Below are 27001 nucleotides of genomic sequence, written 5' to 3' on the forward strand. Positions count from 1 at the left end.
TTTCTGTAGTAGAAAACCGATGTTTTGTTGCGCAGAACCTATGTATATGTGAAGAGATTTTGCACTTCTACATAGCGTCCTGTACGTTCGCGTACTGTGTAGTGCAGTTGCTACAGAACAAAATCTGTTTACTACAGAATTAGCGCAATATTTTTCCGCCTGATCGTGTGGAATGCTACGTGAAAGTGCTAAATCTCTGATAAAAATTAACGTTTTAATTATGTTTTTACGTATCTCGTTTACTGCGTGTTTGTGAGTGCAAAATCCCTCATTCAAAATTTAAAACACTTTTTGACAATCTTGAAAGCTAAATTTCACTAGAGCTCATTTTTTGAAAGTAATGCGCCTCACTTTTTCGTTTTAGATATCACAAAAATAAACTTATTTTCTTCTGTTTGCTCCACTTAATAAATGTGGCTTTTTAATTTTTTATTTTAAGATCAAGATGATCAGAATCGAGATTAAGTTATAAATCGATTGAAATTTTATATAGCCTGATATCTGAGTTCGTTGTGCCTCTTTTCTTGTTAATATTTTTTTTTCTTTCTTAACTTTCATTTTACAATTTTTATTTTTGAAATTGTGGAAATTTTCGATCATTCTGTTTTATATTAAATATTTTAATATTAAGATGATCAGAATCGAGATTAAGTTATAAATCGATTGAAATTTTATATAGCCTGATATCTGAGTTCGTTGTGCCTCTTTTCTTGTTAATATTTTTTTTCGTTTTTAACTTTCATTTTACAATTTTTAATTTTAAAATTGTGGAAATTTTCGATCATAATGTTTTATATTAAATATTGGTTGCTCTTAAAAAATTGAAAAAATTCTGATTTTTTCTGTGTCTCATGCAGCAAAAACAGTGTAATTTGTGAATTATAATCTTTTGATTACAAATTAGCTATTTAATTTTTATAATAATAACATAATAACTGTTAAAAACTCAAAACAAAATTCTGATTTTGTCTGTCTCTCAGGATAGCTTTCATGTAGCAAAAAACAGTGTAATTTGTAAATTATAATCTTTTGATTACAAATTAACTGTCTATGTTTAATAATAATAACCTAATAACTGCTAAGAACTCAAAATAAAATCTATCTCAAAACAAAGTCATTATTTAATTTTTAAAATCTTCGCGATTGAAAATCGTTGGTATTCATTCATTGACCCCTATATTGGATCGACCACTTAAACCAGGGATGGGCAAACTTTTTTGGTCGAGGGCCAAAAATCGAGAAAAAAAATGTTTGGTGGGACAAATAAAACTTTCAAAATTTAAAAAAAAAGCGATATACAAGTTTTAATTTAAATATTTAGTGAATGAAATTGCGATTTCGTTTTTAAAAGTTCCTTACAGTAAGGTTCGAAGCGAGATGTGCCTATTTTACGGAACAAGGCTAAATGCTTTTCTGTTAGTTCACTTCTGAAATGATTCTTTCTAATATTCAAAGTTGAAAACTCTTGTTCACATAGATAAGATTAAGCAAACGTAGAGCTGATTTTCTGGGCATGAAATATTAAATATTAAATTTTGGAAACTTGCTTTTGGTAATGATTTGTAAAACTTTGGCATATTTAGAAACAACTGCTTCAGATTATTGTTAGATTGTCCGCTCGTTGGATCTTAAAATGCGTAGTCTGCCAAATGTGAAGTACAATTTACCTATATTAGATTCCTCGAGAAAGACAAACGCTAGTTAGAGCCAATCTAAGACTATTCTATGAAGAACTTCTGCTTTCAACATTTTACCAATTGAAGCTGTCTGTGCTAACTATTTCCATCAATTTATGTTTTGTAGAACAAAAATACAGAAAGTAAAAAGGTCATCAGTACTTTGTTTAAAAAGGAAAAACAGAAATAATTTTAAATAGTTGACAAGAAAATGGATGTATATTGTTTATGTATATTGCCAGTGATCGGCAAATTAAAATTATATCCGCGGGCCGGATAAAACCTTCCGGCGGGCCAACCTTCCGGCGGGCCACAGTTGGCCCGCGGGCCGTAGTTTGCCCATCCCTGACTTAAACGATCCGTGGGTTAGGCCAATGAAATTAATGCATTTTCTTTCTTTTATTTATTCATTTTTTATTTTGTTCACAAGAAATATTCGAAATTTTTAATTGTTTCTTTTTCATGTTTATTAATTACTTAAAGCCTTTTGCCTTTACTGTGAACGTTTTCTTAAGGTTTTTGTTCTTTTAAGGTATAATTGTTCTGTTTTTCTAGAAATTAGTTGGGCCATACTTTTTATATTTAGACAAAAGCTTTTAGGCGGAAAACGAAGCTTTTATTTATTTATTTGTTCATTTTTATGCATACATTTAATTTGTGTGGGTATCTTGAATGTTTGAGTAAATAAAAAAAGAAACTCACCCTATTGACTTAAGAAAACTTGTCTGCCAATGTATAGAATTTCTTTCAAACCATTCGTGATATACATAAGAGATAGGGTAGGTTGGACCAAAACAGAAAATGCGTAGGTATTAAGGTTTCTTTTCTCCCCCTAGCCCTGGGTGATGTTTAACAGACATAGCGTCCAGAAGATACGTCTTTTTTTTTCTTTCTGTCATAAACAAGTTCTTGTCGTCCCATTCAGATGATGGATTCTTTGATTGTTTATCTTCTTAGAATGAATTTGAATATTTCATTCCAGTATGTGATTAAGTATTTTGAACCTACTATTTAAAGTTTATTCTGATAAGAATCATCATCATTCTTTCAAATATTTTAAAGAAAGCACACCGCCTATGTTGTGAGGATTTAATTCACTCAACTCCCTATCGTTTTAGATTGAATCCATAGTCAAATGGAACTGTTCATGGAATTTTTATTGTTTTTGTTTTTCATTCTAGTCCTTTAGCGTAGTTCTCTCTTTTTTATTTTTGGAGGTTCGGGGAATCGGGGTTTCGGCGGATCGGGGAATGCCTCCATCAGTTCTCTGATGATGGGTGGTAGGAGGGATATAAAATACCTCCCGCGGACCAACAGGCAGAAGTTCAACCTTTCTGAAACTCTGGCAACTCTATTCTGTGGATTGTGCAACTTGGATGTGATCTCAAGATCCATGGACACGAAAACAACAACAACAACCTATGTTTTTGAAAAAGATTCGTTTTTGTGAAATTATGAAAATAGAGTTCTAATTTTGTGAAAAGTTTTTTTGAAATTTTTTTTAAAAATTCTTTTTTTAAATCAGTGTTATGTTAAAAACGTTAAGTGAAGCAATTAATCTTATGCAAATAAACGTACATTAAAAAGTATTTTTTCTTTGCTTTAATTTCTTCCATTTAATTTTATTAACTTTTTAAACTATTTGTGAAGGGTACGTTTTTTAGAAATTTATATTAATAATAATTTTAAGAAAGAATTAAATCTATTCACACTTTTGTAAATATGATAAAAAATGTTCATATTTTTTTAATGAAAAAGCACAAAAACATATCTTTCAAAGAGCATAACTTACAAAATTATGCATTAAAAACATCACTGACTTCGTTCTTTAAAAGGTAAGAGCGTCCGTTTTCGCTATTAAATATTTTATAAAGGGTCTGTTTTTACGACAAAATATTTCGTGAAGGGTTTGTTTTCACGATATAATATTTTTTAAAGGGTCCGATTGTAGGAGAAAATATTTTGTTCAGGGTTCATTTTTGCTGTAAAATATTTTATAAATGATCCGTTTTTACAATAAAACATTTTGAAAATGGTCCGTTTTAACGATAAAATATTTTGTGAAAGGACTGATTTAACGATTAAAATATTTTGTGAAGAATCCGTTAATGGTCCCTAATTTCTTCTAAAATTACCCCCACTTGTGCTGGGCATGCCTCCTTCAAAACAGTTTAAAAGTTGATTTGGATAAAAATTTGTAATAATACTGCTAAAATAATATTTCTTGATATAAAACGAATTTTAAAAATTGTTTGTTATTTTATTCTGTGCTTTGAGAGAATGAGAAGGAAAGATGCATGAATAACAACTGAGGCGGTTTATTCATTACTCATTTACTAAAACTTAATGAATTACGGAATGAGAAATTATGACTCTATCATTCCTTATATTTTTTAGAATTTCCTTATTTCGATTGTTTAGTTTAATTATATGATATGGACATTTTTCTCTTGCTACTAAATCTTTAAATTAGACTAATGGGGAAAATATATTTTGTAAAAAAACTTCCTGCTGTTATTGTGTTTTTTAAAGTTCCTTTAAAAATCTTACAACTGCAAAAAAATAAAAATAAGAACTGAATTTTATTTAAACCAAATACTGATGTAGAAATGAAATTAGAATCATGTTTGAAATATCAACATGTGTGATTTACAACATTCTAAATGCCGTATAAAGTATTGTCTGTATGGCCTGTCTTATGGCCTGAGAAAAAATTTTCAAAAAGAAAGAAAAAACAATTTAACGAACTATTAATGTATAAATACTGCTGAATTCAGTAACTTATTAGAAATTAGCTATAAATAATAATATAATAATAAAATTTCCTAATATAGTATTTCTATGGTATATAATATTATATATTTCCTAAAATAGTTGCGAGAAAACAGTTTTGAGCTCAAACATAAAATACTAATTGGTTTCTTTAGATTAGCGGCTTTCAATTTTCTTCGGTTACGAAACCCCAAATAATCAACCTTATTTTGGTGGAACTCAGACTTTATAAATTAGTTTTATTAAGGTAATTGTGAACGTTTTGACCTATTAGAGACTATTTTTAAAATATTTCATAAGAGGAATGAAGATTTTCCATCATTTTATCAGTAATAACCTTAAATTACAGTTTAGGTCCAACAGTTGAATTTGCAGTCATTTTGCTATATTTAGTCTAGTTATGAATCTGTTTCTGTTGTAAATGAATTTAATAAGCTGAAAATGAATTAAATGGGACGAATTATGGTTAATTTCGAAATGAAAACTAAATAGAACTTCTATAAACGTTGAAAATGATTGTTAGGATAACATGTTTCTTTAGTAAGGAATATAATTATTTTGATTTGAAAAGCCGTTAGAAAATACCACTGCATTATTTTAATAAGTGCTCGTTCTTTTCATAATTTGTTTAATATATTTAATTTGAAAAAAATCATATTTTCTTTTAAAAAATGGCACTTCTATTTCATTGAGATTTTACTTGAAATAAATTCATAAAGGCAACCGATAGATTAAATAAATTAGGATTTATAGGTTACATCTAAATATAATCAATCTAAATATAATATAACGCTGGAAATAAAAAGTACCAACTCGTGGAACCCCTTCGACTCTTCCACGGAACTCTAGGGTTCCGAGGAATACCATTTGGGAACCGCTGCTCTAGATGACCGCCAAACTTTGTTGCATCATCTAGTTTATTAAATAAATAATGAATTCATTGAAAAAAATAGTTATTAGGATGATATATTATAAATAAAAAATTCGCTCTTCATGAGACGTTAATTTTTTTTTTTTTTGCAAGTAAGAGAGCTGATTAATCTTTTATACTTTTTTTTATGTAAAGTATTAGGTAAAAAATATAAATTTTCCATTGATAATATTTAAGTTTTTCGCAAAAATTACTTCAACAGTCTACGCACGTTTTTAAGCAAAAAATCTTACGAGTAGAAGAATTAAAACTAAATTGATACTCTCTTATATTCACCGTTGGCAAAACACACTATTATGGCGATAAAAATATTGAACATTATCTATTTGTTTATTGTGAATAGCCGATAGAAATAGTTTCTTCTAATAGTTCACACAGCATATATTTTAGCATAAGATACGAAACCAGCTGATCCAAATAAGTGATGAATAATTCATAAGGGAATGCCACTTTCATGACAAGCACTTATCCACTGGCTGTAAACGAAAACAAATTACGAGTGATTTTGATGCTCCGAAGACCCCGTTAAGCTTCATTCAAAGCAGGATGGTTCTCTTAAAGGGATCAGATGAGAGAATTACTTGTCGACAAACAGTCTCTAGAAAGATTGAAAGAGATTACGGTAATGAAAATAACATGCTTACAATCTAACTGAGAGGGGGGGGGGATTTCTAAGATATATATATATATATATATAATTAATTGAAGTAAATTTTTTAGTGATATAATCCGTTAAAAGTTTTATTCATTAAATATATAAATTAAAGAATATCTTAAAATCAGTGCTTTCTGTACAAGCACCAAAATCTTATGTGTATCAATATTTTTCTCTTTAGCGATATTATTTTTTTAGAAAGCATTGCTTTTAGCTATGTTTTGGACGCAGCTATATTTATTAATTAGTTTATTTAAATAAAAAAATATTTATTTATTATATTTATTAATTATTATTTTATATTATTTTTAGTTTATTTATTAATTATTATCTATATTTATTAAATAGTTTCTCAAAAAAAATTTTATGTACATCTTAATTATATTTTTTACAGATTTTCATTTTATAATTATTGTTTTTACATGTATTTAATTATTATTTTAATTTTTATTTTAATTATTATTTTTAATTATTATTATTTTAATTATTATTTTTAATCATTTTTAATTATTATTATTTTTATTATNATATTTAAATTTTAAATTAAATATATAATTTAAATTTTAAATTAAATATATAATTTAAATTTTATTAATTAAAAATATAATTTAAATTTTAAATTATTGATGGAGGGGAAAGAGAATTTGCGATGTGAAGTTTCTCCGGTGGTATAGCGTCCTTTTTATGTATGTGAAGGAAAAAGAGGGTGTGGGAATAACATTGTGTGCCACTATAGTTGTTTTGTTATTATATATTTTAAATTTTCATAAATTAAATTTACTTTTAATGTAGAATTTTTGTTATTTTTTTAAAAAATTCCTTTAATCTCAACCGAGAACGAACGGAATTTGAAATTGCTGCTTTTTCAGATAAGTGCGCTTCGGGTTAATACGTATAATACGTAGTATAATGCGAGGTGTAATACAAGAGTACTAATACTGTATTCAGATCAACGTCCGTGTGATCTTTGGCTGCTGATAGAGTCTGAAAGACTCGTTTCATGTATCATACCATGAACTGTGAAGGGAGGAACTGCGTGATCACGTAAATATGATCACGATCCTTGAAGGGTTAATCAATTGCTTTAATTATTTGAATGAAATATGTGCACTTTTAGAGTCATAAAAAAAGTTAAAAACATGATATATTTAAAGTATTGCATCTGAGAAATTTATTTTTGAAAGAAAAACTGAATATTCTCTGCATTCCAAATTCTAAAAATGAGTAAGTTTGTGCTATGAATATTTCTGAAACATATGAAAGCTGGCGAAAGTAATTGCCCTTTTTATAATTTGTAGATTTTAACTGTTTTTTTTTTGTTACCTAATTTAAATTTTTAATTTTAATAAAATTACTGTTTTAAACTGATAATGTGAAATACATTAATTAAATATTTTTTCTCCAACTAATCAGAAATTATCATCTTTCAGTTTTTGTCATGTCTTTTTACCGTGAGATTATGTTAACCATAAATAGGTCTTTAATTTTATCGTCTGTGCTAGCACAGATTCAGTGACATTGTGAAACGATTTATATATTAGTTAAAAAAATATTGCAGTAATGTCAAATTTTGTAGTTTTATCCTATGTTGAGTTCGTCAAATACTTAAAGTATTCGAATTAAAATATTTTACACCATTATAAATAAATTGTGTTTGATACTTTACAAAGATATTTGTGATATCTGATTTATAAATATTTGAACACTTTTTTTCCTTCTTTTTACCACATTTGATTTGATTATCATTATCACATTTGATTACATATTACATTTGATTTTTCAAATTTTTTGATTAGGTTTGTAACTTGTTGTCTATGTTACCGTGTTTTCAATTGCAAATTTGATTAATGGTAACAGACTTGACATTATTTGTTAATTTTCTGGTTTTGGATTGACACGTTCAAAAATTAAGTCGCTACAGAGTGAAGTTTTTATTTATTTGTTTATTTCTGAACTCTTAAGCGCTTAACTTTCTGAAATGAAAGTATATAGTGATAATGTTTTCTTAATCATCGTATTTAAAGTTTTCTTCGCTTCAATATGAATATACGCTTGTTTCACTTCTTGTAAACTTAACATTTCACTTTTCTTTTAAAATAATTTTTTAGTTGGTGTACTTTAATACGGTTTACATAACATTTTTGTCTAAAATAGCAGTTATCGGGATTTGCATTTGAGTTAATAAATTATGAATCAAACAGCGATGTTTTTGATAGCAAAATTATCTGATAGCCTGGGGCATTTTAAATCGATTTCGCTCAAATTTCGTGACCTGACATCTAACACTTTTCTTTCAATGATTTTGAATAATTTCAATATTTTGTACAAATATATTTTGTAAAATTTATTTCTTCTACTATTATGCTGTAATATAAAATGTAATTTTAAAATGGATTTAATTGTAATCGTACATACAACTCCATCATTAAAATGCTCTTTACACCTCAGTTTTTATTTTGCTTAAATTTTTTTTAACAAATTCAAAATTTTGTCTCCTGAAAAAAGTATTTTTTTTATGAGTTTTTTTCTGTGGAGGACATGTAACATTTCGCGACATCTAATTTCCATGATAGTTTCCAATTTTATTTCTAATTCAGTCTAAATTTTTAGTTCAGTGTAAATTTTTAATTAAATCTAAGTATTGTAATAATTTTTATTTCTCTATTTTCTAAAGTATAATCTTATTACTTCTTATTTGCATTGTTAATTTTGTTTGTGTTCAAGAAATATTTTTGCTTTATATTTATCTTCCTCCGTAAATATTTTGAAAATATCAGTTAAGTATTCCATTCACGGAAAAAATTAATTATCGTCGTCTTTGCCGATCATTTAGGTTTCTGATATGGGGGCAGAGTCTTTCTGAAATTATAATAACTTCATGTATCTTGAGTTGTCACATTGCCCTTTGTCGATGGCTTTAGGGCTATCATTGACCGAAGAAAACCTCTCAAATGATTAATATTATTATTTTTCGCAATCAGCCTGGGATAATAAACTTTTGATTGTGCATGATTGTAATTAATCTTTGTTTTTGAATAATTTTACCTGCTGCGAAACGATTGCGTGTAAAATTTAAGACTTATAATACTCTGTTATTTACGAACTCCAAACATTATAAGTTGTTTATGCATCTTATTCAGTCTTAGTCGTGGATGAATGACAGATATGCGTGCTTTTATTTCTAACAATAAGAATCCCTTTTAGATAGAAAAGGAATTCTACTTTCTCTATGTTAACCTACCGAGAATCATTAACGCTATAAACTTATTAGCTTAGTAACAAGTTCGCATTGTTTAATTTTATTCCTTGAAATGTGTTTTATTAAACCTAGTTACCGAGTTTTAAGGTTATAAATATTGTTAAAGCTTCTTTAAAATATTATAATGAGTGTCCATAAGTTTAAAAAAGACTTAAACTTAAAATTTGATAAATAGGTGCAAATACATACATTTTAACGAATAAAATGAAACAAAATATTCAAAAGTATGTATTAGTTACTGAATAAATAACGATATTAGGTTAATTTAATTCTCTTGAATGTTTTATCAATTCATGTTTATGGGTTAATAATATAAACAATAAATATAACTGAATTTTTCATATTATGTAACTTTAAAATAACTTATGAATAAAGGAGTGGATTTTCATCAACTAAGCTACAATCGTCAAGGTTTGAAGAGAGGAGTCCAAATTAGATATATTAACAAATCATGTTTAAAATTATTTCCCAAATAGCATAAATTTAATGGCACAAGAGCCGGAATGGGCTATACTGCACCAAACTTTAAAATTACCTACTTTCGGTAACCGTAGTTATTGGGAAAGTTATAATGGGGGGAACGGAAAAAAATTACACTAAGGATATCCTGATGTTGTGGGACTTGTGTTTATTTAAGTTAAATAAACTTTTCCTAATAGCCTTAACAGTAAGTCTGAAAAGCTCACTAAAGTTTAAATCCCATAATGTTATATTATAATACTGTAATCCCATAATGTCATACATATAGGGATATAAAACTATCGGGTAAATTTAAGATAAATGGCCATAATTTTTTCTAATTGAAATAAAAGTACTGAGAATTGAGATACAGAAAATATTCATGCATATTTTAAATTTTCATACAGGTACTCAACATATTTTGAGCAAAAAATAAGGAAATATTTAGAACAAAATATGAAAATTTTTTTTGATAGTGGCCATAATTTGGAAGAAGTGGCCATATCTTCTTAATGTTGAGATGAGTTGGCTATTCAATACAGTTTAGAAAAAGTGAAGTTAAAATATGGAAGATAACGCATTTTATACCGTTAACCATTAGAAAATTAAGATAGGTTATAAAGAATTGATTTTATCATGAAAAATAAGTAAAGAGAATCTAATACATAGATTTAATCCATGACTTTCGAAAAAACTAAGTTACACGTGTTTCAACTTTGTTGTTTTGTACAAGTTTCTCAAAGTTAGTACGTGTTTCATTGAGCCACTGCATGCATGGAAAATAAGTAAAGAATTAATTTTATCTTGGAAAATAAGTAAATAGAATCTAATAATAGAATTGAATATATAGATATAACCCATCACTTACGAAAATTTTGTGCATGTTTCAACTTTGTTGTTTTGTACATGTTTCTTTGAGCCACTACATGCATTTTACACATCTCATCCAGTCATCATTTTTAGTTTTTAGTTGTGGTATTATGTTCTTTTTCACAGCTCATACTTTTATTGTTATCAAGTTTTGTGTCTGTAGAAACGGATAATATTCAGAGTTCTATGGTGTTAGGTCTTAGGGTTCTATCGGATATGTTAGATCTATAGAATCGGTATGTAATATACAGCGTTCGTACGGTTTTAATATTGTAATAAAAAAAAAAGCTAGGAATTTCTTATTATTAGCTTTTATCTTAAAATTACAAAACCAAACGAAAACCTTTAACGTAACCAAAGATTTTATAACTAGATTTATTTATTTGGAAATATTAGTGTGGTGATGAATACGAATTTACTTAAATACATCTTATTTTCTCACTTTTGTTACTACTTTTTAAATTTTTAAGGTCCCTACGATCCTGTTATGTTAATACATATTAATGTAAGTGGCCATCATTCTTCAATTTTATGTGGTCATCTCTCCTGAAGTTGAAGATGAAATGGCCACCGAGTTTATAGCACTCCACTATTATTATTTTACTCAGGAACTCAGATTGGGCTATAAATGTGCTTTAGAAGTTCAGATGGTTTTGAAAAAAATATAACCCACTTATTGAAAAACAACAAAATACTTAATTCACGAAAAAATTTGACTCCTAAATAAAAAAATAAAAAAAAACATTAAAATTTTACATACATTTTACTGTCACGAAACGCAACGCTTTGTTTAAATTGATAAACAAGTTAAACTGTTTCCTGTGAAACTATCTAATTCACAATATTAAAACTGTCTGTAATTTAAGAATGATCGGGAAAAAATTGAATGATGTAAAAAACAAATTTCTGCGCTGTATTATGTAACGTAATTTGAATTGACAAAATTTAAAATAAATATTGGATTGAATAATTACCGAGAAATCAAACTTTATAGAAGCTTTTTTTTTCTGTAATAATATTGAAACGCTAGCAGTTTAAATGGTTAACGAAAAGATGGCTAATTTTTAAAACGCAATACATTCTTAGAAAAGTTGGTGCAGCAAAAAAAAAAAAAANAAAATAGTAATAGCGATGTTTTGAACCTTAAGAGGCTTTGTCCTCGCCATCTTGGAATTTTAGGATTTTTTTTTTTTTTTAGTTTTCTTGATATTTATTGTGATTAACTAACTAGTTAGTTCAACACGTTTCATAATTTCGACCCTCGCTCAGATAACTACCATTTTCTTAATCACTTTTTTTTAATTCTTTAAAAGTGACAAGGAAGATTGCTGCTACCTTATATAAGTTGGATCATAATGTTTATGAAGTACGATAATATGATTCAAGTTGCAGCAAATTTGAACGATATCGTTCAACACACTCCGTAATTTCTAACGTTGCACAGATAACTACCATTTTCTTAATCACTTTTCTTAAGAATTCTCTAAAAATGACCAGGAAGATTGCTGTTACCTTATATAAGTTGAATTATGTTATGGTACTTCTTTAGGCTTGGTTATTTATGGTTCAACTTAGACAGTAACATGGTTCTGTTTAACGCCTTTTTGAGGTTGAGGCGAATTTACATAAAATTTGACAGCAACATGCTCATAATTGCGATTTACATAAATTTGCACCGTATATATCATAATTTCGATGCCTTGAACAATAACGCGATGCAAATTTACATAATGGTGTTGTCAAATTTCATGTAAATTTGTCTCAACCTTAAAAAGGTGTAAAACTGAATCATCTTATTGACTATATTTAGACCATATTGACCAAATAATTTATCTGGTTTAAGAAGTTCGATAATATGATTCAACTTATAAAAGTTAGCCACAAATTTGAACGATATGATAGTTCAACAAGCTCCGTAATTTTTAACTTTGCACAGATAACTACCCTTTTATTAATCACTTTTCCTTAAGAATTCCCTAAAAATGACTTGAAAGATTAAGTTATGAATGAACTGTACATTCAATGCTCAAAACGCTTTTATTTGACGACGTCGTATTGAATTAATCATGGCTTTTTCATCGGTGGGCTTTTATATTTCTACATCTAGCAACAAACATTGACAGTAATATGATTCAATTTAACACCTTATTAAGATTGAGACAAATTTATATAATAATCGACAACCCTAACCTTAATAATGTGTTAAATTGAATCTTGTTACTGTCCACTTTGGACCTAGTAATCAAGTTTAAAAAGAGCGATAATATGATTCAAGTTACAGCAAATTTGAACGATATAGTTCAACACGCTCCGTATTTTCTAACATTACATAGATAACTTGCTTTTTTATTAATCACTTTTTCTTAAGAATTCTTTGAAAATGACAAGGAAGATGAAGTTATGAATGAACTGAAGATTCAGTGCTCAAAACGCTTTTATTTGACAACGTCGTATTGAATTAATCATGGCTTTTTCATCGGTGGGCTTTTATATTTCTACATCTAGCAACAAATATTGACAGTAATATGATTCAATTTAACACCTTATTAAGATTGAGACAAATTTATATAATATTCGACAACCCTAACCTTAATAATGTGTTAAATCGAATCATGTTACTGTCCACTTTGGACCTAGTAATCAAGTTTAAAAAGAGCGATAATATAATTCAAGTTACAGCAAATTTGAACGATATAGTTCAACACGCTCCGTAATTTCTAACATTACACAGATAACTTCCTTTTTCATTAATCACTTATTCTTAAGAATTCTTTGAAAATGACAAGGAAGATAAAGTTATGAATGAACTGAAGATTCAGTGCTCAAAACGTTTTTATTTGACAACGTCGTATTGAATTAATCATGGCTTTTTCATCGATGGGCTTTTATCTTTCTATATCTGGCAACAAACGGTAAACAACACACAAAAATGTTACCAGTCCACTCTTCTTTTTTATATAAAATATTTTTTCTATTTCTACCTTTCTATCAATGCATTCCATATCAATAGGGAATTCAGTGTTATGCAAGGATACCATTTTTCAAGATTTTCCCTTCGATAGATTGGCTCTTTCAATGTATACGATTCTGATATATTTTTCTTTTTTTTTGTGTTTACTAATATTTTATGATTACCTCTAGTTCAACCAAAGACTCTCCGGTTTCTCGGTATCTGTATTTACTCTTCTTCCATTTTGCAATAAGTATATACATTACTCAGTATCTATAGAATGCATTTATTTTTGTCGCAAGTTTTTAATAATATGCGTTTGCAGTTAATTCATTTTATTATACTAAGTTGTTTTTAAAATACGTAAAAAATTATTTTAAAGATTTGATTTGTTGTTTAAAAATAACTAGTAATTATGTTGATGGGACAAAAATTGGCCTCTTGAAATAGGATCAAACTATTAGAAAACACCATAAAATAAATAAATGGAATTAGATCACAGGAAAACTATATATGAAATCCCAGATGAACTTTGACTTGTTTAGTTATCGCTGATCAGTTAATGTTTAAATTGTTTACCCTAATAAATTGTTAATCCTTGTTTTCATACACAAACCTTTGTCAAGAATAAACAAAACATACACATAATTTTAGATTGCAAATAAATATTCAAGTGAGAAGAAAACAAAATCGCTATTGAAATCTAAGAAATCACTACTGAGAATGGAAGGTCTAAAACATCAAAACCTGTTTGATTGCCGAAGTCAACAAACAAGTGCTGAAAGGTGATTATCAAAAATATCTTACAGTTTCTCCAGGTAGCCAAACTTATTTTGATGTGTTTCATCCCACCTCAAAATGATTTGTCATATTTTCATAGCATTTTTGTTTTTTCCTCGCTCAAATAATAATTTGCAATCAATAATGTGCCTCCTTCCTTGACTTCATTTTTGACAAGGATTGTAAAAATAAATATTAATGAAAAATATATCTAAATACAAATATTTCTAATACAAAGCTCCCTTTATATATATGAGGGTTCGATAATATTATGAATTCACTGCTGCATTATCTAAATGAAAACAGCCTTTCCCTTGCATGCAAAATTAGTTAAATTTTTGTTTAAAACTTTTAGCTCAACTTAAAAAATCACCATTACACATTTGTTGTAGCGTGGTCTTAATTTACCCATTACTAAATAAACTGCCCTGAATAATTAAAAGTTCTTAACTCCTACTTTTTTCTAAATGACTTTTTAAGCTTTTCTAAATCTGTCTAAAAAAATGGACATTTTTTATGACTTTAGAAAGCTCAAAATCCAATACAGTGACGAGTTATGTTTTAGTATGTACTGAAATTTATATCTTTAATATATTATCGGGGTAGAAATTTGTTTTCCTTATGTTTTGCGAAATTTTGTTCATCGGGTCTTTCGAAATTGGAGGCAGTCAAATTGTGTATTTAAAAGCTTGTGATATTTATTGAACAAATCCCTTAATTTAAGTGCTTTTCAAAAATTAATGAAAATAAATTTTCAGTTTACCCTTCTAAAACCGCTGTGGCTCAGGGGATAGAGCGTTAGCCTCCTTATCAGGTTTCCCAAGTTCGATTCTCAGCGGTGGCTGGTTGATACGAATTCTGCTTCCGGCATTCCCGGCTCGCACCGACCTCAGTGCTGATGTTAAATATCCTCAGTGGTAGACGGATCATGGGTTAGAATCACTATGCCGTCAGGCTAATCGTGGGACGTTTTCATGTTTTTTTCGGCATGTAACGCAAATGCGGGTTTGTTCCATCAAAAAGTCCTCCCCGAAGGCTGGTTTGTCCCAGTGTTTGATCCAGGAGTTCCCTGGTCTTCTGGGATTAGTTCAAAATTACAAGGGCACGGAATTGAAATTTTTTTTAATTTTTTTTTAGCGACAGGTACTGAATTTTCGTTCTTCCCCTCGAAAGTGAACCTAAGTCACGGAAGGGAGCAACATTACCCATGCCACACTGCCTCAGGTACCCGTTCATAGTGTGGGGGCCCCATTCACACATCACACACAACAGAGGACAACACACAGAAATTAACATCCATGCCCTGAGCTGGATTCGAAGCCGCAGCCATAAGTTTCGCAACCAGGCACGCTAACCGCTCTGCCACCTGGCTGGAGTTGAACATTGATTGTTGTAAACCTAGAATTGGGTCGGTTATGGAATAAACTAAAATCCCCTCTTATTTTGGTCAATAGAAATTTTTGATGGCGAAAACGTGATCCTATCTAAAAGCTGTGATCATGATCTTTCAAAGTGTGATAAAAGTTTTAAAATATGAAACTTTCCAAAATTTTAGTTGCGAGAGGAAAGGCTGTTTCCATAATTTCGTCCACGTATTTTCGGTTCCGTGCTTTGCCGAGGATTAAAAGTCACAAGTTTAAAAATTATAGGAAACGTCCTTTACGTTTTTGTGGTTTGTCACTTGAGTGCTAGTATATGGAAAACTAGTGTTGTCGCATGACTTCACAGCAAAATTCACCCACATGCAATATTTGTTAATGGGTGACAGCTCAAGTGCAAATGATGGGAAATTAATTGTCTTTAATTTCCTGTCAATTGCATTTCAGTTGCTCTGAGATTATCATGAACAACTTTAAATTTAAGATTTAAAAAATAAGTTTTTTTTTCTGGTTAGTTCAATAAATTTTAAACTTATCGAAGTATTTTTATTTAAAAGAGTTTCGATTACAGATAATGTAATAGAATTTTTATTTATTTTTTGTGGACTTCAAGGTTTGATACGCACCGCCTCATTAGTTTCTTAGTCTTGTATATTAGTTAGAGATTTTATTTTATATAATTGAAAATCAATAATTGGTGTTTTGATTTGATTGTTAATGTCGAATTAGAGCTACACTAATGGGCTATTGACGACAATTTGGTATGCATTCATAGTGATGATCCGAAAACAATACTGTTACATGCATGCACGCACTGAACTACCACAATTTTTTGGTGGTCAGCTGAGTTTTTTTGTGACTGTATATTTTTAAAGTCAGGTATTCGCAATGGTAAATGGAGTTGTCCGATATTAATGTATAATCTAAATATCTATTAGTTCATGTCAATTAGTTCTCCACAAAGTTTGTCTCAACAAGACTCAATAGTTGCCTTGTCTTCAGAGTTAAACCTTAAGGCTACAGAGCTATAAATTGTCTGGCTATCACCAGTGATATTTTTTAAAAAAAAAAAAAAAAAAAAAAAAAAAAAAAAAAGAAAGAAAGAAAGAAAGATAGTTGGAAAACTTGTCATTGGCATTACACTGATTTATTCATCTCTCCTCACTATTCATCAATTATAATAATGTGAGTCGTGGTGGCTCAGGGGATAGAGCGCTTTCCTACCAATGAAGTGACCCAGGTTCGAATCCTAGTGATGGCAGGTTGATACGAATTCTGCTCACAGCTCGCATCAACCGCAGTGATAACTTAAAATATCCCCAGTCATAGACAGATCATGGGTTAGAGTCGCCTTTGCTGTTGGGCTCACCGTGAGATGTTTTCGTGGTTTTTCTCTCCGTGTAATGCAAATGCGGGTTAATTCCGTCAAAAAATCCTCCACGAAGGCTAATTTTTCCCAATTCTTGATCCAGAAGTTCCCTTGTCTCCTTTGTTGGTTTCAAAATTGCAAGGCTGCGGAGTTGACATTGATAGTTGTAAACTCAGAATCGGATCTGCTGTTCAATGCTGGTTTTAAAATAAAATAAAATTATAATAATATATTTACACTGTTATTGTAACAAAAAATGAACACATTTTTTGTTAATAAATTTTTTTATTGAAATATATTTTTTTTTAATTGAGAGAAACTGGCCAATTATTAAAACAAATAATGAGTACATATATAACTTTTTGTTGAAATGCTGGTTTTAAAAAAACATCATTTCAATAAAAAAGTATTTTAAGTAAATATTGAAGAAATACACATTGCAGTGAAAGATTTTTGAAAATTTGATTTATAAATCAGTGCATTATACACTAAAATTATCTTCTTTATAGCAATTTTCGTGCTGTTAGTGAACTTCAAATTCGAATTTTTTTAAAAAAGAATTTCTTTTTATTAATCATTTGGTTTTATTGGTGTGTATAAATGTTTTCATCTATACTGAAATAGTATTTAATCGCAAAAGATCTGATTTTTTAAAACAGACCTTAGAACGAGCTCCTTAAACTCTTATTTACTTTTTGTAATGTATTTTTTCTGAAATCCAGATGATCTCTCCCTACTTGACATTTTCCCTTTCAAAGAACTATTTTGAATCCTCATCCTTTCTTTGTATTCGATCTCAAAAATTGTGTTGTATTTCAGGCGGAAGAGCTGAGCGAAGTTGTTGGCTCCGCCTTTCGCATGGCTTACGCCCAGCAGCTGCAACAAACGCCACTCTCCAGTGGCTCTCAGTTGGACAGACAACCTGCAAGGCTTCACTCTTCTCCAGTTCATCTCGGTCTCGCAGCTTTTCCAACCACGTGTAGAGAGGATGCTCGTCCTGCTACAAGAGTTTGTTGGGTAAGTTCTTTTCATCTTTTACTTCAAAATGGAGATATTAAATCATATATCTTTGACCTTTACCTTTTCTCTCTCATACAAATTCCGTTTTAACTGTATTTTTTCTTATTTGTAATAATTGCGCTTTTTTTTATTTTTTTTTTTTATTTGTATCATAAATGCTTAAAACGGATCTTTTTCGTCATTTTAAGATTTAATAAAATTTTGTATTTCGTTTAAATATGATAGTCAAGAATCGTTTAATTTTTATGTTACGTAATATAGATCTTGATTAGTAAAAATAATTTTTCTAATATTTATAAAGAGTATCGCAAACAATTTTTTATTAGTTAAAAAACTAATTGAAGGACTTGGAAGTAATTTACTGACAATTTAAAATGTTTCAAGAGGGTTTTTCGTGAAAAACATAGTATTTGTATCACAAACAATTAACCGGATGTTTTTCATCTTCGTTATTTTAATACTTAATTAACTTAAAATTGCATTTAATTTAAACATGGTAGTTGAATTGTTTAATTTTTATGTTACATGATATGGATCTTGATTAATAAAAATAATTTTTTCTAATATTTATGAGGAGTATCGGGAAGATATTTTATTAGTTAAAAAACTAATTGAAGGACTTGGAAGTAATTTACTGACAAAAAAAATGTTTTCAAGGGGGCTTTTGGTGAAAAACATAGTATTTGTATCACAAACAATTAACTGGATCTTTTTCATCTTCGTTATTTTAATACTTAATTAACTTAAAATTGCATTTAATTTAAACATGATAGTTGAATTGTTTAATTTTTATGTTACATGATATGGATCTTGATTAATAAAAATAATTTTTTCTAATATTTATATGGAGTATCTCAACCAATTTTTTATTAGTTAATAACTAATTGAAGGGCTTGGAAGTAACTTAATGATAAGCCACAATTTTGGTGGAAAACACCACAATTTAAATTTTTTAATTTGGTTTACTTTATAAGTTAATAGATAATTTTTTTTTGCTATCTTTTTCATTTTGCTAAATGATAAGCCATGTTTTTAGTTTGTTCAGGAGAGTTTTTTTTTTTTTTTTAAATTTTAAGATTTCTATGTAGGCAATTAGACATTTCTGAGTATCATGGATATATTTAGTAAAAATTCTGAAAACTTGTAAATGCCCATTTTTAAAAAAGTTTGACTTATCACTATTTCACCCTATGCTCTTAAATTATAATTCTTATAAAGTACAATACCATAGACATGAGAATTAATCACCAAGGATTCTATTACAATCAGGTTAGATAGTTCTCTGTTATTAGGTTTACTACTTATTCTGTCTATATTTTCAGTAATTTGAATTAAATAATTTAGTTTTTTTTTAATTAAGTTAAATGTAAAATTTTGGAGCCCTATAACTTANATGGTATCAAAGCAGTTGACTTTTGTGTGTGGCATAAGTTAACCCTGAATAAAAAAAGAAAAATGTTGATCGCAACTGAAAATGATTTGTTACCGTTTGAAAAAAAAAAAACTTTTCTAGTTACACAGTCATTTTTGTTTGTCTAGTTGCACAGTCATTTTTTTTCTCTAGTTGCACAATCATTTTTGTTTGTCCAGTTGCGCAATCATTTTGTTTGTCTAGTTGCACAATCATTTTTGTTTGTCTTGTCTAGTTGCACAATCATTTTTGCTCTTATGATATCACAGAAAATGTTACTTAAAAAACTTATTTGACAGAGTAATTTCACTCCTTAAATTTTGAAGAGTAAAATTTAGAGTTCTGAGTTTAGAGGGCTGAGGGATATTTTCGATACCACACTTCCTATACATTACCAATGTACAAAGTACTTTAAATTGTCGAACAATTCATGTTTTAGGAGGAACCCTTTATGTCTTTGTCCCTGCAGAACAATTTATGTTCAAGTCGCTATTGAAATTTTCTATGTTGTATCAATTTTTATTTCTTTAAATAGGCACTTATGCATAAATTTATATTAAATTAGTGTCATTTTTTTCAATTCTAGTTTAAAAATAAAATTTAATGTTATTAAAAAAATGGAAATAATTTAATTAACGAGACTTGTTTGTCTGTGTTTTTGAAGATGCATGCAAAATTATCACAAATCTTGTTACAGAAAATTAGATATAATTTTGCTTTTGGGAATTCCATTATTAATTTATTATAGTATTTGAGCAGTTAAATTAATGTCTGTTTTGATTTATGTTTATAGTTTTTGAATGTTTGATTTGCTTTTGTTACTGAGTATACCTTAATTTACTCCAAGCATAGTTTATATCCAAAAAAGTCAGACCCTTTGAAAAAAAAAAAATTAAATCCTTAAGTTTTGATCATAAAGAAAAAGATTTTTAAAAGATATGTTGTATAATGTTTTTAAATTCAAATGTGATATAAATTATTTTCTGTTATACAATATTATATAATATACTTTAAATTTTTTTTTGAAAAAAAAAAGATACTTTATTTTAATTTAGGAAAATTTTGTGAAATTTTAGGCAATAAACGTCACATAAAGTGTTCTGTAATAACCAACCTCAATATATATTTTTAGAATCATTTTCAATTTAAGTTGCAAATCAAGACGAGGGAGGGAAAAATAAAAACTGTAACATAATTTAACGAATTCAGGAGGTCGGAATTGTAAACATCATAGTCTCTTTCATTGTCTGAGGAAACTGAAAGGAGGTGAAATGCAACTATTAAAAATACTTTCGAAATTCAATCAAACTGATTTTTTGATGTTTTTAAACCCTCCATCATCAGTTGCGATTCGTCAGATTTTAATAAGGTTTATGTTTTTTCCTCACTTATTATTATTTTGCGATCTCTAGTTTGCTTATTATTCTGAATTCATATTTGACAAAGTTTTTAAAGATATATTGAGGGGATTGTGCAACAACTTGTATTTACTTCTAAGGAGCTAAAGCTAGGCAGAAATATTCCTGCACAATATTTCGTTACCTTATTGTATTGCTGCATTAATATAATAACAGTTTGGCTGTAGAGCAGGGAGATTTTTTCAATCTTGAAAAATCAGGGAAATATCAAGGAATTAAATTAAAATGTATAAAAAGTGTGAGAAAATGAATTAATTTGAGTTTGAGATACCTAGAAATTCGTTATTAAAAAAGAAAGAATTTTTTTTCTAATAGCAAGTAGAAGTGTTTTGTTATATATTTTATGCGTAAGAATTAGGTATAATTGAAAAATTGATAGTAAAATGTAAGCTACCAGTTACAAAACTCAGTGAAATTCGATAGAATCAGTGTGAAAAAAATCAAGGATTTTCTTTTCTGAGTGTTTTTGGAAGCCTAAATAAATAACTAAAAATATAATTATTGTAATAAATAAATGATTATATAAATGAATGAGTTTTAGTAGTTATATTTGTTTTGCATTTGGAATAATAGAAAAAAAAAAGATACATTTTGAAGGAAAAGACAACAACGAAAAAGGAGCTGTTTTTGTCCAAAATCACTCAAAAATCTAGAAGACTAGTCAACTATTTGTCAAAAACTGAGAAAAAAAAATGTGCCCCTCTTCTCCAAACAAAACAAAACGGAGTGCCTTCAGCTGGTTTTACATTTTACAAAAAAAAAAAAAAAAAAAAAAAAAAAAAAAAAAAAAAAAAAAAAAAAAAAAAAAAANGGAAAAGTAAAAAAAAAAAAAAAAAAAAATTAAAAGAAGAAAAAAAAGTTTTCTTTTTAATTATTTTGTTTACTTCTGTACTGCAATTCCCATAATTACAAAATAAAACGCTTTGCTTTTTTATACTAAATATCTTTTAATTATCGGGACGACTCTTTTGAATGCTCTTGATATGCATTGTTAAAATGTGTAGTTCATTCTACTTATATTGTTAAAAATAAATAACTAAATAAAAAAAATGGAATCTTATTGCAGTTTCCTACTTTTGATAATATTTAAATGCCAACATTTGTCTATTTTTTAACTCATTTGAATATTATTCCGTCTTACATTTAAATTTTTGGGTGAATAGGAAATTTACATGGATTTGGTTTTGAAAAGGAAATAGTACTTGTTTGTAAATTACCCGAAAGAATATAAAATAGACAGTCAATAGTTCACATTGAAAGTTGCGATTAAAAGAAAAGGTGTTGAAGAAGAATTCAAGATATTTAAATTACATTGAAAATACTGAATTTATTGTTAAGAAGCTATTTTAAGACTTTTTTGATCTTGTTATTTCGTATCTTCGAAAATGTCATGTTAAATCTGCCTTTTTCACATTTCTAACTCCTAAAGTTTGTTGCTCTTTATTTGTTGAAAAAATAATTGAATCAATTTCAATAATAAAAGATATTTTTAAGCGATGGACTAACAGATTTAGTGCTCTTCGCTATTCAAAATGAATTTTTAATAAACTCAGAATGAAGGAATTCAAATGTATTTAGTTCTGAAAATATAAATTTTTTAAAATAAAAGGTTTTACGATTTTTTTTCCCGATAAGATTTTGTTTTTGATAAGATTTCGTGGAACGAGCAATGAAAATACCTTAGGTAAAATAACTTTTAAGAAATTTAAAAATGCATATTTAATGCATAGAAAGTATCTAGCTAAATGAAACGATCAGCACGTTTAGTTTTAGATAGATAAAAATAGCAATTTGTTAAGTAAACAGTACTCTGAATAATATTGGAACCACAAAATTTCTTCAAATCAAAAATTGTTTTTAATTCGAAACTTGGAAAAAGATTGTTAAAATGAATCTAGAATTGTTCTTGTAAATAAATGACTTTATTTCTTCAAAGATTCTGTAAACTTCAAAAATCTGACTTGTATTGTTTCAGAATGAGGTATTCATTAGTTGAATTTTTTTTATTTATTTCGAACTTAAGAAATTCTCTTTGGTTGAAGCTAATTACCTTTTCATATAGCACATAGAAAATTATAAAGGCATTATTTAAACGGTTATAACAACTCATTATACTAGAAAAATTATGAAGCTTTAAAAAACCATTAATATTATACAAATAATAATTTTAAGAAAGCGTTTATTATTATTTTTATTGTAAAAACTTTACAAATCTTTGCTATTTCACAAAAGCTGTTTTAAATGTATAGATCCAGGGGGCTCTAATTTTAGTTCCAGATAAAAAATTGAAAATGAGTTTCAATAATGTATGTTAACGAAAGATGCTTGTGGTAGTAGATTGCGGTTTCAATGAAATAGCTCGATTCCGGTCATCCTAAGAAGGGTTGCATCTTTCGGATTTTTAGCGAAGTTTAGACTTTATTAATTATTTTTTTTATATTTAAAACTTCTATAAATCTTCACTATTATACCAAAGTACGTCAAATCATTCGAGAAAAAGGTATGTTTATTCAGAGGAGTATGTTTTCTTATCTGATTTCGAAACATAATGGTTAGCACTAATTAATTAGCATATTTGAGGTCAATTCAGATTGGCACTTAGTACATGAAAATCCTATTGCTATAACAAAAGTTATTCAAAGATTATAATTTTTGGCTCATTGCACAAGCTTTAGTTCTGCTGCCCTGCTTTTGGTTGTTATCATTACAATCTAAACTAAAACTTGAAAGTTATTGATTTAAGTGATGACTTATTCTAACTACGTTTGATCCAGTAACTTTAACTTATACCATCGCAAATGCGATCTCATTTCGTAAATGTCCGAAATCAAGGGAATGTCGACTTTCACTGGTGAATATCTACAATCACTAAGTCACTTAGGTGAATGTCCGAAATATTTGTTATATACCATTTGATATTAATTGCAGGGCATACCGGAAAAATGTATACCAGGCAGTGACACTTAACTAGACCTTGTATATATTTCGTATATTTACCGAAGCGACTATTTGATTGTTAACATTCACCGGTCACTCGCAGTAACATATATATATATATATATATATATATATATATATATATATATATATATATATATNTATATATATATATATATATATATATATATATATATATGCTGCAGTAGTAGTGTTAAATACTTAAAATTGCTGATAAAAAAAAATATATTTTAATGTTCCAGCGAAGTAATTAACCGGAAATCGAGACATTTTTTTACATGTTTCTGAAAAAGTAATTTTTTTCCTATCGTTTTTCGTTTTTATCTGCCCATGTCTAAAAAGTTATGCCGAACTTAAAGGGATCAAAGCACCATTGTAAAACATATTCTTTTTATGGTAAATTGTTTCCAAATAATATTTTTTTTATCTTAAGTCTTAGAGCATACAACAATACCTTAAACAATCAGAAGATTATTATCAGAACAAATGGTTGACCCCTAATTTTCACATCCTGCATTTAACTTTCATTGTAGAATAATTTGGTATGTCATCACGAAATTATGGTATGTACAGCTGCTCAGTCCATTGTTTCGAACATGCTTTAATCTTTTATCTTGAAACTTCAATACAATTTTGTTCAATGAAGCTTAATATCTTTCTTAAAAATCCAGTTTTGATATTCGAAATGTAAGGTAGCTGCTGTTACGAGAAATATTTATGTATTTTCTGTAGCGCAATCAAAGGGGGTATACGGGGGTCATAACCCTCTGTACATTTGGCGAATCTCGGAAATTTTTGAAGTAATATTTGGTAAAATAAAATGTGTATGAGTGTTTATTTTCATTCATGTTTATATATGTCAACCAAAATAGATAGAAATTGTTCTATATACTGTTTTAAAGGTGTTGATAAATTATCTCCCTAGTTTTGAAGAAAAAATTTGCAAATTTCATCTGAGTTGTTGTGAGTTAGAAACTAACTACCCCTAATCGTTTTTTTTATAATTATTTTTTCATTATTTTTTAAGCAACGAAAGTCATTTACTTTATGAATCGCGTATTCTTTATGAATCAATAAAAATTCACAATTTTGAATTAAAAACCTGTGTTTTCTGTCAAAATTGCTTTCGACACTCTGTACATACATCGACGAAGACTGTATTCATGATAAAGATTGCGTGAGTGATTAAAATTGTTTTAAGTAATACACAAGGACGCGGAAATTTAATTAGCCTAACGATGTTATAAAACATTCTATACTTCCGATCTCAATTAGGACTATCCTATGCTATAAGATAGTTAAGTTAATCATGTAAAATGTAATCCGAATGTAAAATCTCTGAATATTTTCTTCTAAATTATTTTTTTTCTTTTAATAGATAAAATGAGTGAATACTTAGTTCTTTTCTAATGTTTGCCAAATAAACGGATAAATATCGCCCTAAAGCAAGATGCATTCTTTAGGTTGATTAGTTTTTAATTAAAAAAATTAATAGTTTGGTAGTTGCTTGAATGGTTTTATTTTTTCTTTCATTTTTCTTGCTATAATCTTTGACTCTAGAATAAATTGGCTTTTTCTCAAAATTATCTTTATATTTACACTATTTACTAATGCTAGGCGGAAAAGGGGCTTTTATTATTATTTCCTTTTTTTTTTTTTTTTACATTGTTTCTCTTTACTTTTTAAACCTTTAAAAAAGATGATTATACTTTCTAATTATCCAAGAACACTTAAGGCAATATCATACAGGTGCTTAATTCTTTTTAATTTAACCTAATTTTTTTCTCTCATCCTCTTTCTGTATTTCACACTTATACTTTCATTCAAATGTTGCCATGACATTTGTATTATGTATTGCTAGCTTTTTTTTTCTCCTTTTCCTTTTTCGCGCATCTTTTGCTTTGTTTAAAAGCTGGTGATGTTTTGTGTGGACTTCGTATTATCTCATCTCTTCTAGTATTATTTTTACATCTTGTGTCTCAATCTAATTGTTGTGGAAAATAATTCCAGTTATAAGATTACGTATGCGATTATTTCTTTCTCCCAACAGATTTCGTTCATGACACTGTTTTGATTTCGTGGCTTGAGTATGTAACATCGCATCTTTTCCAGTAAATTTTGCATTGTTTAAAAGCCGATGTTTGTATGCGTTGCGTAAAAGTTCGCTTAATGCGTAAAGACCTGATGTTTAGTGTATTTCGTCATAATCTCTTTGTCTTACAGTTGGTGTCTTATTCTAATTGCAAAAGAAAGTAATTTCGAGTTCTGTAATTATGCATGCGATTATCCCTTTCATCCATATGAGATTTAGTTTATAACACTGTTAGGATTTCGTAGACTTGAGTATGTAATATCGCGTCTTTTCTTGGAATCTCTGCATTGTCAGATCGACAGATCAGATCGACAAAATGACTGAAAAAACAGATGTTTTGGGTGGTTTTCGTCATAATTTTTTCTCCCTTTATAAATTTGTTTTACAATTTGTGTCATTTTGTAATTGTGGAAGAAAATAATCCGAGTTCTGTGATTATATATGTGATTATCCTCTTCTCTTGTCAGATCTGTTTAGTTTATAACACCGTTTGAATCTCGTAGCTTAGAGTACGTACTGTGATATGTGTGCTGTATAGCCGATATATTCCCGTTTTTGTGTCATTAAGGTCTAAATTTAACCCTTTTCCCTCCCTATGCGTTATATGTTTCACTCTTAAAAGCACCTTATTTAGTCTAATGAAGTTTTTTTAATCTATCATGATCTCCTATTAAATATCTTTTTCTTATGAATTACGACCGCATTTCTAACCCTTTATTTGAGAAATTGTCTCCATCATTGCCATCTTGAATTTTAGGTTAAATTTTTAGTTTGTGATTTCTTGATTTTTTTTGTACTTAACAAACTTTTGATGCTATAGTATTATTAGACAGCACAATACCTTTAAACAAAAGTATTAAATAAAGGTGTTGTTTGACTAAATTAGGAGAAATAGCACATGATATTTTTTAGAACTTATATGAATTTTCCTCAAACCTTTAAACCAATAGAATGATGCGATTTATAGTTTTGAGAAAGTTATTTATAACTACACGTTTCTCA

General features: G+C 28.3%; 1 protein-coding gene across 2 annotated transcripts in view; it reads left to right on the forward strand.

Annotated features, from left to right (window-relative positions):
• Nucleotides 1–27001, forward strand: part of LOC107439278 (uncharacterized) — a 107981-nt gene that overhangs the window by 48267 nt on the left and 32713 nt on the right. For both annotated transcript variants that reach the window (XM_016051811.3, XM_071187819.1), the window contains exon 5: nucleotides 17920–18117. In XM_016051811.3, coding sequence (XP_015907297.2) covers nucleotides 17920–18117 — 198 coding nt within the window. The remainder of the gene's footprint in view (nucleotides 1–17919; nucleotides 18118–27001) is intronic.

This window comes from Parasteatoda tepidariorum, chromosome X1 (genome assembly GCF_043381705.1).
Source record: "Parasteatoda tepidariorum isolate YZ-2023 chromosome X1, CAS_Ptep_4.0, whole genome shotgun sequence".
NCBI classification, from domain to species: Eukaryota; Metazoa; Arthropoda; class Arachnida; order Araneae; family Theridiidae; genus Parasteatoda; species Parasteatoda tepidariorum.